A 14,600-nucleotide genomic window follows, 5' to 3' on the forward strand; every position below is an offset into this window, starting at 1 on the left:
TGTCAGATCCGCTAAGAGATCAAGGCACTCTTTCACTATCTTAGACGAAATCCTAGGAGACATTAGTGATCTCAAAGCCGCCTGGCTAACTGAATATATAAATATATTTCTTGTTGTGATCGCACTCCTTGTCAGTACAAGAAGGCTTTCTTTAATTGCTGTGACCTCTACTTAGAAGACACTGCATGGAAGACGAAAAGCGATTTTGGTATCTAGCTTAGCTGAGAAGACCACGACGCCCACTAAGTTATCTAGTTTGGAACCATCTGTATAGATGTTCCTTGTCCACTTTGCTTCTTTTCCACTGTTCTCTGGAGGGGAAGGTAATGGGAACTGGATTTAGATTCAGCTCTGTAAGATTTCGAAAATCCGTAGTCATGAGAAAAAACGGGAACTTCCTAAGTATCATAGAATGCCCCAATGCCTGCAATTTTTCTGCAAGTTCTTTGGTATGGGAGACCACCAGGGGGGCCTAATTCTTCCCCTACTACGTGTTACTGGATAAGCCACCTCTAGTGTTTGTCGACAAGAAGCTGTGAACTGTTTAACGAGGATGTTTAGGTCCTCTTTGTTCTCTGGTTGAAATGGCAGAATCATAGAAATACGCTTTTCTAGCTCCTGCAAGTAAAAATAAATAAAGTTTAATTTTTTAGTTTTTTTAAACTATATTTGTTACAACTATGGTTAGGCTTATATTGGATGATATCTGTGGTATGGAAGGGCATTTCCATTAGAATTCTTGGTTAAGTCTTAATCCATAACTAAAAACCTTGAAAAATTTTAAATCTACTTATACTCACTAGTCGTACGAAAATGTTCGGAATACGGGTAATATTCTTAGTGAAACTTCTGAATGGATTAGTTTATAGTTCTGTTCACTAATCTGAAGAACAGCTGCCATTCGACCACAGAATACACAATTCTACTATACGAGAGAGTATCATTTACCTACTTAAGATAATTGTGTATCTTATCGAGTCCTATCAATCCTTATTAAAGTAGGTTAAACCGTCAAAACCCGGGAAACTTCTCAAGAGTAGTTGTCTACTTGATTTTGCGAATTGAAGAGTTTGAATTTAAACATTTTATGAATTGAAAACCGTGTTTTCGTTTGACAGATTTTGTATAGATGAAAACACAAGTTTTCGCGTGAAAACCTCTTTTGTCTATGAAAAAACGAATTTTGTGTCGGTGCGAACATAGTATTAATTCCCGGGTCTGTTTTATTCGTTTTTCAGAAATAATAGAAGTCTTAATCATACATTCGTAAAGGCAGCTAATATTCTCATTTTTCAAATCGTGGATTATGAAGGTTGGTATTTAAGATAAATTTTTATATAGCGCACATTTTTGTAAATGATATAATTAATTTGCCTGAATAAATGGCGGTTCATTATAATTATATATTATTATCTGTTTATTTAATAAGTGTACTTCATGGGTTGAAGAGTATTTTGCGAAAAAGTCGATACAATAACTCACAGTAATATTGTTAAATAATAGTTTTACCCCGTTTGAGTTACCTGATAAAACAAATTCACGATTCCCACATCAGTCGGTTCTACGTTACCAGAATTTTTTCCGCAACGGGCTGTTATTTCGGTGATCTAAACTTGTTTGGAGCAGTAAGTAGTAAGTTAAACTAATCTTCGATGTTAAAATACTTTTAGAAATATATGACCTACGACATCGTTTGCTCACTCTATTGAATTTATAGTGAGCCATAATATTTCGAATTTTCGCTTTGTTCTCTAACTTACTGCCTTTTGTCCCCTTCATGATTAGGATGTCTGCTTTGTGCGGAACCATTGCTTCACATAAGTTAAATTTTGCTTTTTTTTTATCAGGTTGTATATAATATTGGTTTTCACATTTTTTTCTTGTGGATTATTTTTTTTAAATTTACATTGTCTATTGACGCATTAATGTGATTAAAATAATATTTATAATTGTACATAACTATTTTAAATTCTAATAAACGTCATCGTTTTCCATTGCCTTATGTTTCTTTTTACGATTTCTGTAAAAAGTATAACGAAAACAATAATTATTAATTGTAGATACAATTTTGAACCAAACGAACTTTTGCTGCATATGTCATGATTTCAATTTTCTTTCCCTCACATTTGATTTATCTTTATTAAAGAGACTATTAGGGGTGTTGTGGAATCCAAGACAGATTTGTGTAGAAGTCAGAATTGCAAACCAATTCTGATTTTCAGTGGTGTCACAGAATTTGATTGGATTTTCGTCTCTTTGAACATACGCAGGCCAATTTTCGAATCAGCTGTTTACTATTGTGACAAAACTTGCAAATGAATAATTCGAAAGCGTTTGATTAATTTAAAATACTAGAGATTATAGTAATCCACGCCCACCATGACGATTTTTGAGATAGAGCTATTTGTAGTTTTATCGCCGACCGCAATGGCAAAAACGGCATCACCATATTAAAGAAAGATTATTTTCAGTAAAAATCTTAAGGAGTTTCCAAAAAAAGTTAAGAAAAGGTCTGTGTTGGCAATATTAAGATTGTTTATGTTTGGTTTCGTCATTATTCGTGATATTTTTGAGCGCGGAATATATACTAGCTGCGACGAAAATCGTCCGTATTGTGTTTTACATGGCGGCAACACTCGGCGAAAATCCGTCCGACGGCGTCGCCGAGTACGACGAATATTCGTTGTCGCTCGTATTGTGTTTAAGCTATTACTTGTATGCTTTTATATATGCTTACTTTACAGATTTACCTTTATCATATTACCGACTGAGTAAAGATGCATTTGAATGTTAAATTACGTTTTGTAAATTCTCTTAAAATATCTAATTTTCTTCCACAAATTCAAAAATTATGACATTTTGTGTTACGTGGCTTTACCTATATCATATTACCGACTAAATTTAGACGCATTTGAATGTTAAATTACGTTTGTAAATTCTCTTAAAATATCTAATTTTCTTCCACAAATTCAATAATTATGACATTTTGTGTGCGAATATTCGTCGTCGCTCGTATTATGTTTAAGCTATTACTTGTATGCTTTTATATATGCTTACTTTACAGATTTACCTATATCATATTACCGACTGAGTAAAGACGCATTTGAATGTTAAATTACGTTTTGTAAATTCTCTAATTTTCTTTCACAAATTCAATAATTATGACATTTTGTGTTAAGTGGATTTACCTATATCATATTACCGACTGAATAAAGACGCATTTGAATGTTAAATTTCGTTTTGTAAATTCTCTTAAAATATCTAATTTTCTTCCACAAATTCAATAATTACGACATTTTGTGTTCTATTCTTATGTTTTTCTCCTATAGAAATAAAGATAAATTCAAGCTTAACAATATAAATTAATTTTTTAACTTACATTTCAAATCTGTCACCGACTATCCTCTTGCTTTGTTTCTGATAACAAAACCGATAAAATTGGTTTCCGTGACACCCAAAACCGATACAATTTTTGTTTTGATTTATTTTATTGGTTTCAATTCTGATTTCGACAACGATTAGATTCTACAACACCCCTGGGTATAACTTTCTCTTAATAGAATCGTAAAAAGTAGTATAAGGTACCTGTAACTGAGTAGGTTTAGTTCTCGACGATTGAAAAACTCTCTTGCCTTTCACGACTTGGCTAATGCTGCACATATGCGGATAGCGCCCCTCGCGTCTGTTGGCTGGAGGAGGGTATATTTGGGTTATTATTACTTCACAATTGACTTTTGTCTCTCTTTATAATATATAATAGTACATTTTTGTTTAATTATCCAATAAAAAAGCAACAAACATTTACCGACCTGAACGATCTTATTTTATAATATTTTTACCATTGCTAAAACTGCAAACAACTATAACTACGAACGATATAACCTACAAGAATTAGTAAGCTTATTTTTACTTACAAAATTTAAACTATTTTCGCACCGAATTGAAATCTTCGTGAAAACACAATTTGTGGAACCAAAGTCGTTCTGACATTGTGTGTTTTCGATGAGTTTTTATTGCTAGTTCACACATCTATTTGTTTACATTTGTTATATACCCTACAAGAACATTGACGGTCATCTGATGGGTAATATGACAGGTAAAGCTGACCATAAATCCGTCATAGCTGAAAATTGTCAGTTATGACTGAAACGCTATCAGAAGTGAAAAATTCTTTTGCGCAGTAGATAATATAATTTTTATTTCTTTAATAAATTTTAAACTTTTAATCAAAATTAGTTATAATAATATACTTAAATATAAAAAAGAATGCAAAAAAAATATAATAAAATATGAAAATATCAAAATAAATTTTCACTTGATGCCATCTCCTCCTCTCAATAGCTCTGCGTACGTCTTTCTCCAATCAGTGGATAGTTCTGTATTTAAAAATGCAAATGTAAATTAACAGTACTGACATATCAAATGTGAGTGTAGTGGTGAACCCATCAGCAGTTTCTTGTAGGGTATGTTTAGGCCAATGTTCCCTCATTGTAATTAACATTTTAGCACAGCTAACATATGCGCCTTCTCTATTCATTAACATTCTCTGCTTGAACGGAGCATACAAAAACGCATTCCATACTATTTGTAACTAACTTTCATAGATCGAAATGCCTAAAATCTCTGCAAAGAAAACTCCAGAGACACAAGCTCAAGAAAATGTGCCACGTGTTTAGAAAACGGTTAAGTCAGGAGCGGAGCGTAATCCAGAATACAGAGCACGAAAAAAGGCTTGGAAATCTGCTCAAAACCAATACCCGATTGCATCCAACGACAATGTATGTATATTGAATGACGAACCACCGCACCATAATGCAGTCGTAAATAAAAATATTTCAAGGGACAATAGTAGTTTTCATTTTCGGGAATTTTTTTATAGTCAAGATAGTACTCAAAATTTACAAAATGATGATAATCATCGCTTAATTCTTGTTCCAGCTGACATCCATCACGTATAGTTATATTTGCCCTCAACTAACATAAGAAGTACTTTTTTAAATGATCTGAATAGTTTTTGTGCTGTTTGTGGTGAGTCCTATTTGGACTACTTTGGGAATAAATACATAGAACATAACTGGTTGATATACGTCGAACTTAAAATGGTATATTTTCTTTTGGGTCAACAAGGAGGAGATGCTAAATACTCCTGTTTTATGTGCTTATAGGATAGCCGAGCCAAGACAGATCACTGGACAAAAAAAAATGTTTTCCGTAGAGAGTGAATTTAGTGACGGATGGGGAATGTTTTTAATATATCAGTAAAATATTTTAGCAGTCGGCATATGCTGCCCATATTCCATTCATGCCACGTTCGCCTGCTTGTTGAGCAAGTCAGGGCTTGCTTCCACTGAGACTCAGCTATGTTTATAACATGTTTGTAGATGTGGCTAGTTCATCTGCTACATAGTTCCCGGGAATATCACTATGTCCTGGGACCCATTGAAGTTTTATCGTGAAATAGGATGTCAGATCCGCTAAGAGATCAAGGCACTCTTTCACTATCTTAGACGAAATCCTAGGAGACATTAGTGATCTCAAAGCCGCCTGGCTAACTGAATATATAAATATATTTCTTGTTGTGATCGCACTCCTTGTCAGTACAAGAAGGCTTTCTTTAATTGCTGTGACCTCTACTTAGAAGACACTGCATGGAAGACGAAAAGCGATTTTGGTATCTAGCTTAGCTGAGAAGACCACGACGCCCACTAAGTTATCTAGTTTGGAACCATCTGTATAGATGTTCCTTGTCCACTTTGCTTCTTTTCCACTGTTCTCTGGAGGGGAAGGTAATGGGAACTGGATTTAGATTCAGCTCTGTAAGATTTCGAAAATCCGTAGTCATGAGAAAAAACGGGAACTTCCTAAGTATCATAGAATGCCCCAATGCCTGCAATTTTTCTGCAAGTTCTTTGGTATGGGAGACCACCAGGGGGGCCTAATTCTTCCCCTACTACGTGTTACTGGATAAGCCACCTCTAGTGTTTGTCGACAAGAAGCTGTGAACTGTTTAACGAGGATGTTTAGGTCCTCTTTGTTCTCTGGTTGAAATGGCAGAATCATAGAAATACGCTTTTTTAGCTCCTGCAAGTGCATCTGCAAATTCATTTTCCTATGATTCCGGAATTTTTTTACCCTATCTACCTAATGCTTTTAAAGCACATTAAACTAAAAAGTTAAAAATAAATAAAGTTTAATTTTTTAGTTTTTTTAAACTATATTTATTACAACTATGGTTAGGCTTATATTGGATGATATCTGTGGTATGGAAGGGCATTTGCATTAGAATTCTTGGTTAAGTCTTAATCCATAACTAAAAACCTTGAAAAATTTTAAATCTACTTATACTCACTAGTCGTACGAAAATGTTCGGAATACGGGTAATATTCTTAGTGAAACTTCTGAATGGATTAGTTTATAGTTCTGTTCACTAATCTGAAGAACAGCTGCCATTCGACCACAGAATACACAATTCTACTATACGAGAGAGTATCATTTACCTACTTAAGATAATTGTGTATCTTATCGAGTCCTATCAATCCTTATTAAAGTAGGTTAAACCGTCAAAACCCGGGAAACTTCTCAAGATGAAGAGTTTGAATTTAAACATTTTATGAATTGAAAACCGTGTTTTCGTTTGACAGATTTTGTATAGATGAAAACACAAGTTTTCGCGTGAAAACCTCTTTTGTCTATGAAAAAACCAATTTTGTGTCGGTGCGAACATAGTATTAATTCCCGTGTCTGTTTTATTCGTTTTTCAGAAATAATAGAAGTCTTAATCATACATTCGTAAAGGCAGCTAATATTCTCATTTTTCAAATCGTGGATTATGAAGGTTGGTATTTAAGATAAATTTTTATATAGCGCACATTTTTGTAAATGATATAATTAATTTGCCTGAATAAATGGCGGTTCATTATAATTATATATTATTATCTGTTTATTTAATAAGTGTACTTCATGGGTTGAAGAGTATTTTGCGAAAAAGTCGATACAATAACTCACAGTAATATTGTTAAATAATAGTTTTACCCCGTTTGAGTTACCTGATAAAACAAATTCACGATTCCCACATCAGTCGGTTCTACGTTACCAGATTTTTTTCCGCAACGGGCTGTTATTTCGGTGATCTAAACTTGTTTGGATCAGTAAGTAGTAAGTTAAACTAATCTTCGATGTTAAAATACTTTTAGAAATATATGACCTACGACATCGTTTGCTCACTCTATTGAATTTATAGTGAGCCATAATATTTCGAATTTTCGCTTTGTTCTGTAACTTACTGCCTTTTGTCCCCTTCATGATTAGGATGTCTCCTTTGTGCGGAACCATTGCTTCACATAAGTTAAATTTTGCTTTTTTTTTATCAGGTTGTATATAATATTGGTTTTCACATTTTTTTCTTGTGGATTATTTTTTTTAAATTTACATTGTCTATTGACGCATTAATGTGATTAAAATAATATTTATAATTGTGCATAACTATTTTAAATTCTAATAAACGTCATCGTTTTCCATTGCCTTATGTTTCTTTTTACGATTTCTGTAAAAAGTATAACGAAAACAATAATTATTAATTGTAGATACAATTTTGAACCAAACGAACTTTTGCTGCATATGTCATGATTTCAATTTTCTTTCCCTCACATTTGATTTATGACAAAACTTGCAAATGAATAATTCGAAAGCGTTTGATTAATTTAAAATACTAGAGATTATAGTAATCCACGCCCACCATGACGATTTTTGAGATAGAGCTATTTGTAGTTTTATCGCCGACCGCAATGGCAAAAACGGCATCACCATATCAAAGAAAGATTATTTTCAGTAAAAATCTTAAGGAGTTTCCAAAAAAAAGTTAAGAAAAGGTCTGTGTTGGCAATATTAAGATTGTTTATGTTTGGTTTCGTCATTATTCGTGATATTTTTGAGCGCGGAATATATACTAGCTGCGACGAAAATCGTCCGTATTGTGTTTTACATGGCGGCAACACTCGGCGAAAATCCGTCCGACGGCGTCGCCGAGTACGACGAATATTCGTTGTCGCTCGTATTGTGTTTAAGCTATTACTTGTATGCTTTTATATATGCTTACTTTACAGATTTACCTTTATCATATTACCGACTGAGTAAACATGCATTTGAATGTTAAATTACGTTTTGTAAATTCTCTTAAAATATCTAATTTTCTTCCACAAATTCAAAAATTATGACATTTTGTGTTACGTGGCTTTACCTATATCATATTACCGACTAAATTTAGACGCATTTGAATGTTAAATTACGTTTGTAAATTCTCTTAAAATATCTAATTTTCTTCCACAAATTCAATAATTATGACATTTTGTGTGCGAATATTCGTCGTCGCTCGTATTATGTTTAAGCTATTACTTGTATGCTTTTATATATGCTTACTTTACAGATTTACCTATATCATATTACCGACTGAGTAAAGACGCATTTGAATGTTAAATTACGTTTTGTAAATTCTCTAATTTTCTTTCACAAATTCAATAATTATGACATTTTGTGTTAAGTGGATTTACCTATATCATATTACCGACTGAATAAAGACGCATTTGAATGTTAAATTTCGTTTTGTAAATTCTCTTAAAATATCTAATTTTCTTCCACAAATTCAATAATTACGACATTTTGTGTTCTATTCTTATGTTTTTCTCCTTTAGAAATAAAGATAAATTCAAGCTTAACAATATAAATTAATTTTTTAACTTACATTTCAAATCTGTCACCGACTATCCTCTTGCTTTGTTTCTGATAACAAAACCGATAAAATTGGTTTCCGTGACACCCAAAACCGATACAATTTTTGTTTTGATTTATTTTATTGGTTTCAATTCTGATTTCGACAACGATTAGATTCTACAACACCCCTGGGTATAACTTTCTCTTAATAGAATCGTAAAAAGTAGTATAAGGTACCTGTAACTGAGTAGGTTTAGATCTCGACGATTGAAAAACTCTCTTGCCTTTCACGACTTGGCTAATGCTGCACATATGCGGATAGCGCCCCTCGCGTCTGTTGGCTGGAGGAGGGTATATTTGGGTTATTATTACTTCACAATTGACTTTTGTCTCTCTTTATAATATATAATAGTACATTTTTGTTTAATTATCCAATAAAAAAGCAACAAACATTTACCGACCTGAACGATCTTATTTTATAATATTTTTACCATTGCTAAAACTGCAAACAACTATAACTACGAACGATATAACCTACAAGAATTAGTAAGCTTATTTTTACTTACAAAATTTAAACTATTTTCGCACCGAATTGAAATCTTAGTGAAAACACAATTTGTGGATTGTGGAACCAAAGTCGTTCTGACATTGTGTGTTTTCGATGAGTTTTCATTGCTAGTTCACACATCTATTTGTTTACATTTGTTATGTACCCTACAAGAACATTGACGGTCATCTGATGGGTAATATGACAGGTAAAGCTGACCATAAATCCGTCATAGCTGAAAATTGTCAGTTATGACTGAAACGCTATCAGAAGTGAAAAATTCTTTTGCACAGTAGATAATATAATTTTTATTTCTTTAATAAATTTTAAACTTTTAATCAAAATTAGTTATAATAATATACTTAAATATCCTCCTCTCAATAGCTCTGCGTACGTCTTTCTCCAATCAGTGGATAGTTCTGTATTTAAAAATGCAAATGTAAATTAACAGTACTGACATATCAAATGTGAGTGTAGTGGTGAACCCATCAGCAGTTTCTTGTAGGGTATGTTTAGGCCAATGTTCCCTCATTGTAATTAACATTTTAGCACAGCTAACATATGCGCCTTCTCTATTCATTAACATTCTCTGCTTGAACGGAGTATACAAAAACGCATTCCATACTATTTGTAACTAACTTTCATAGATCGAAATGCCTAAAATCTCTGCAAAGAAAACTCCAGAGACACAAGCTCAAGAAAATGTGCCACGTGTTTAGAAAACGGTTAAGTCAGGAGCGGAGCGTAATCCAGAATACAGAGCACGAAAAAAGGCTTGGAAATCTGCTCAAAACCAATACCCGATTGCATCCAACGACAATGTATGTATTTTGAATGACGAACCACCGCACCATAATGTAGTCGTAAATAAAAATATTTCAAGGGACAATAGTAGTTTTCAGTTTCGGGAATTTTTTTATAGTCAAGATAGTACTCAAAAATTACAAAATGATGATAATCATCGCTTAATTATTGTTCCAGCTGACATCCATCACCAATAGTCATATTTGCCCTCAACTAACATAAGAAGTACTTTTTTAAATGATCTGAATAGTTTTTGTGCTGTTTGTGGTGAGTCCTATTTGGACTACTTTGGGAATAAATAAATAGAACTATTTATGTAATTAATAAATTAATTTTCACTTCACTCACCTTGGCAAAACTATGTTTTGTAGGAACGAAAAGAAGAGTTGGTTTAGGCGGATGCTCGAAAAACGGTCAAATCGCTTGCGAGTCGAATGCTAAAGGGCAAACGGGATCCTTCTTTTGGTCCCTTATATATCTGTTGATGTCTTCATGGTGGTGTGATCGGTGTTAAGTTGTATTTGTGTGCGTGTTGGTGCATGGTGTAGTGATGTGGAATGTATGGTATGTAGGTGTGGAATGTATGGTAAGTAGGTGTGGTGATGTGGATGTGAATTGGTGTAGTGTGACAGTGTCTTACGGTGAGGGGGGATTGAGTGGTCATTTAGCCATCCCGGCCCCTCTAGGCAAATTATTAGCCTAGTAGTCGCTGCAGCTGTTGTAACGTTTCCACAACGCTGCTCAGTCCATTGGAACGACGTGGTTGCGGTCTAGGCTGTCGACGCCGTGGTGTTACATTCCGCGGGTGTACCGCACGAGTTGAGGGTCGAGGTCCTGTTGCGCGGCTTCGCAGAGTAGGTGGCCGACCAACGTCGCGCCTCGAGGTGCGATGAAGTAGTGTGTGATGTGGTCTGCTGCAAATTTGGCACAGACCCGTGGACACACACTCTTGAGTTGCTTAAACTTAAAGCTAATCCGAAGGAGTCATCCAGTAAACTTAGAGAGCGCACTTTAGAGGTCCTAAAAGATATAGCAGTAGTCAGAGTCCTAGGGCACGCGGTTACACTAGAGATCAGAGACTTGGACGAGGCAACATCAGTCGAGGAAGTCTGCAAGGCAATAAATGAGAAATTGCTCGATGTTGACAAAATAGAAAGCAGTGCCATTAAATCCATGCGTCGCCTCAAAGACGAAACACAAGTAGCACTTATTAGTCTTCCTGTAACAGTCTCGAATAAACTCCTTAGCGCAAACAAAATAAGGATAGGCTGGGTCAATTGTAGAATCCGAGAAGTCGCCAGACCAGTCCGCTGCTTCAAATGTCTCGAGTTTGGACATACACTACGCAATTGTAAAAGCACTAGAGATCTTACAGGCTCGTGTTTCCGATGCGGAGAGAAAGGTCACACCGCAAAAGGTTGTATTAAAGACCCTTTGTGTGTGCTATGCCCACAAGGTGGAAATAAGCACCCGACTGGTTGTTACACCTGCCCAGCATACAAAAAGGCTGTTGGAAAACCTCAGGCAAATGATTAGGTGCCTCCAACTAAACCTGAATCACTGCTCAGCAGCTCAAGCACTACTGACAAAAACTGCATCAGATCTCAACACAGACGTACTACTACTCAGCGAACAGTACAAAACCCCAGGAAGTGACAGTAATTGGACCGAAGATAAAAGCTCAAAATCCGCGATATGGGTTTTTAGCAATATACCGTTTGAAGAAGCACCCAAAAGTCAAGATAATGGCTTTGTATATGCAAGGATAAAAGGCATACATTTTTATAGCTGCTACGCTGCTCCCAGCCTATCACTTACGCAATTTCAGGACATGCTCTTCAAGCTCACAACGCACGCGAGGGGTAAGGTACCGCTAGTGGTAGCCGGCGATTTTAATGCGTGGGCGGTCGAATGGGGAAGTAGCTTTACAAATGCGAGGGGTACAGCCCTACTATCATCATTCGCAAATCTCGACTTAGTACTTCTTAACAATGGACGCAAACCAACTTTTATTAAAGGCAGGGCGTCGTCTTACATTGACCTTACCTTTGTAAGTTCATCCATAGTTTCACAGATATCATGGCAAGTCTCCGAAGTATATACTCATAGTGACCACCAAGCCATAACGTTCGATATAAATCCGCGACATAGGCAAAGCCCCAGTAGTACGATGCCCAAAAATATGACAAAACGTTGGAAGATAAAAGCTTGCGATCTGGAAATGCTTGAATATGCCACTGGCCAAATCAAACGCAGAACATAACGAAATCCCTTACAATGGTCTGCAATGCCGCAATGCCACGAAAGAAAAACAGGGTAAACAAAGCACCCTCGTACTGGTGGTCCGAAGAAATCGCTAATCTGAGAACTGAATGCTTCAGGTTTAGACGTAGGCAACAACGGGCGAGAGGAAGACATGACTTTGGAGAACTCCTTATCAACTTCCGAAAAAAGCGGAAAGAACTACATAAAGCAATAGTGAAGAATAAGAAAAACGCTTTCAATCTGCTCCTGTCACAAGTAGAAAATGACCCCTGGGGAAAAGCTTACCAGATAGTGATGAGGAAACTGGCAAGATCAAGAAGACCCCCTATATCGCCCATCATCCTGCGCGAGATAGTTAGTGCCCTGTTTCCAAGATGTGAACCCATGCGAGTGCCAGTTTTTCGTATAAACACGGATGAAATCCCGGAAGTGTCCCATGAGGAATTGAAACATGCTGTGACAAGAATAAAGGTAGGAAAAGCACCTGGCCTGGACGGAATACCCAATTTCGTTATCAAGTACGTCTCAAAAAGAAAACCCGAACTGTTTCGTCAAGCGTATACAAGTTGTTTGAGGGAAGGGATGTTTCCCCAAGACTGGAAGCGGCAACGGCTAGTTCTTCTCCCAAAGGGTGACAAACCTCCGGGAGAACCCTCATCATATCGCCCTCTCTGCATGCTCAATACGGCAGGAAAGGTTCTGGAAACCATAATACGTAAACGGCTTGAAAAATACACCGAAGGAGACTGTGGATTGAACCCAATGCAGTTTGGCTTCCGGAAAGGACGAAGCACCGTGGATGCCATAGACACTGTGACAAAACTAGCAAAAAAAGCACTGGAAGGGAGTAGATGGCGGTGGGGTGATAAGCAATACTGCGTTGTCATTACCCTCGACATAAAGAACGCCTTCAACTCGGCCAAATGGACGCTAATTATAAGGGCCCTGAAAGAGCTAAAGGTACCGGATTACCTTTGTCGAATTGTTACGAGCTATTTCGAAAATAGAGTTCTGGTTTACGATACCGAACACGGTCCCGAAGCATACAAAGTTACTGGCGGTGTCCCACAGGGGTCAGTTCTTGGTCCTGTCTTGTGGAACATAATGTATGACGGAGTTCTAAGAGTAGCGGTGCCGAACACAGTAAAAATAGTAGGATACGCGGACGATATTGCGGTCGTAGTCGTAGCGAAAACTCTAAATGAGGCGAATAATAACTGTAGTGAAGCCATAAGCCATATTAAAAACTGGCTGGAGAACTCCGGTTTAGAACTAGCAACACACAAAACTGAGGTGGTGCTAATGAGTAGTCGAAAGAAAGTTGAAACCATTGAGATCAGCATTGATGGGCATACCATAAAATCGAGCCCTTGCCTCAAATATTTGGGAGTGATCCTGGACCACAGACTCTCATTCAAACAGCACCTAATCGCCACCCATAACAAAGCGGCGCGGTCTGTATCGGCAATCGCTAGGATAATGCCCAATACGCGGGGCCCCAGACAGCAGGTGAGAAAGCTACTGACATGTGTCAGTAACTCAATAATTCTGTATGCGGCACCAATTTGGCTACCAGCAACCAAATATAGTTCCTATATGAGAGGATTGGTCTCAACACACAGACTAGCATCACTAAGAACGTGCTGTGCGTTTAGAACGGTATCAGATGATGCAATAAGTGTTATATCAGGTAGACTACCCATAGACATTGCAGCTTTGCGTTGCTCATTAGTGCGTGATATTCGACACGTTAAAACATCCAACCAGTATGCTCAAGAACTTGGAAAAATCGAAGAGAAGTGCCTCACTCAATGGCAGAAAAGGTGGAATACGTCAAGTAAGGGAAGGTGGACCCACTCCTTGATACCCAATATCCAAGAGTGGACTATGCGCGAACACGGCGAGGTGAACTATTACCTCACACAGTTTTTATCTGGCCACGGCTGCTTCAGAGCATATCTATATAAATTCAAGCACGTTGAAACACCATACTGTACATACTGCGAAAACTACACTGAAACGGCAGATCACCTCGTGGTAAAATGTGTCTGTTTCCAAAATGAAAGACGAATACTATCCGATAAATTAGGGAAATCTCTACCAATACGTTCCACTGATGTGGTGCGTCATATGCTATCCTCCAAAAATGGCTGGGATACAGTAAGCGGTATAATATCGTATATCATGCAAAAGGCCCGCGAAGACGAAGTAGCTGAAAGACCGAGGGTGCAGTCCCGAGATGCATTACAAAACTAAGACGACCCCATAAGGAAATAGA

General features: G+C 36.6%; 1 protein-coding gene across 6 annotated transcripts in view; it reads left to right on the forward strand.

The window, feature by feature from the left end:
* vari (MAGUK p55 subfamily member vari) overlaps positions 1-14,600 on the forward strand; it is a 241,940-nt gene that overhangs the window by 86,646 nt on the left and 140,694 nt on the right. For 3 of the 6 annotated variants that reach the window (XM_070106559.1, XM_070106564.1, XM_070106560.1), the window contains exons 5-6: positions 1,239-1,312; positions 6,762-6,835. The exons of 2 other annotated variants lie outside the window; for them this stretch is intronic. In XM_070106559.1, the coding sequence (XP_069962660.1) occupies positions 6,830-6,835 (6 nt within the window). In that variant the 5' untranslated portion in view covers positions 1,239-1,312; positions 6,762-6,829. The remainder of the gene's footprint in view (positions 1-1,238; positions 1,313-6,761; positions 6,836-14,600) is intronic. One more of the 6 variants, XM_070106561.1, reaches the window with a different exon arrangement.

Source organism: Bactrocera oleae, chromosome 3 (genome assembly GCF_042242935.1).
Source record: "Bactrocera oleae isolate idBacOlea1 chromosome 3, idBacOlea1, whole genome shotgun sequence".
NCBI lineage: Eukaryota > Metazoa > Arthropoda > Insecta > Diptera > Tephritidae > Bactrocera > Bactrocera oleae.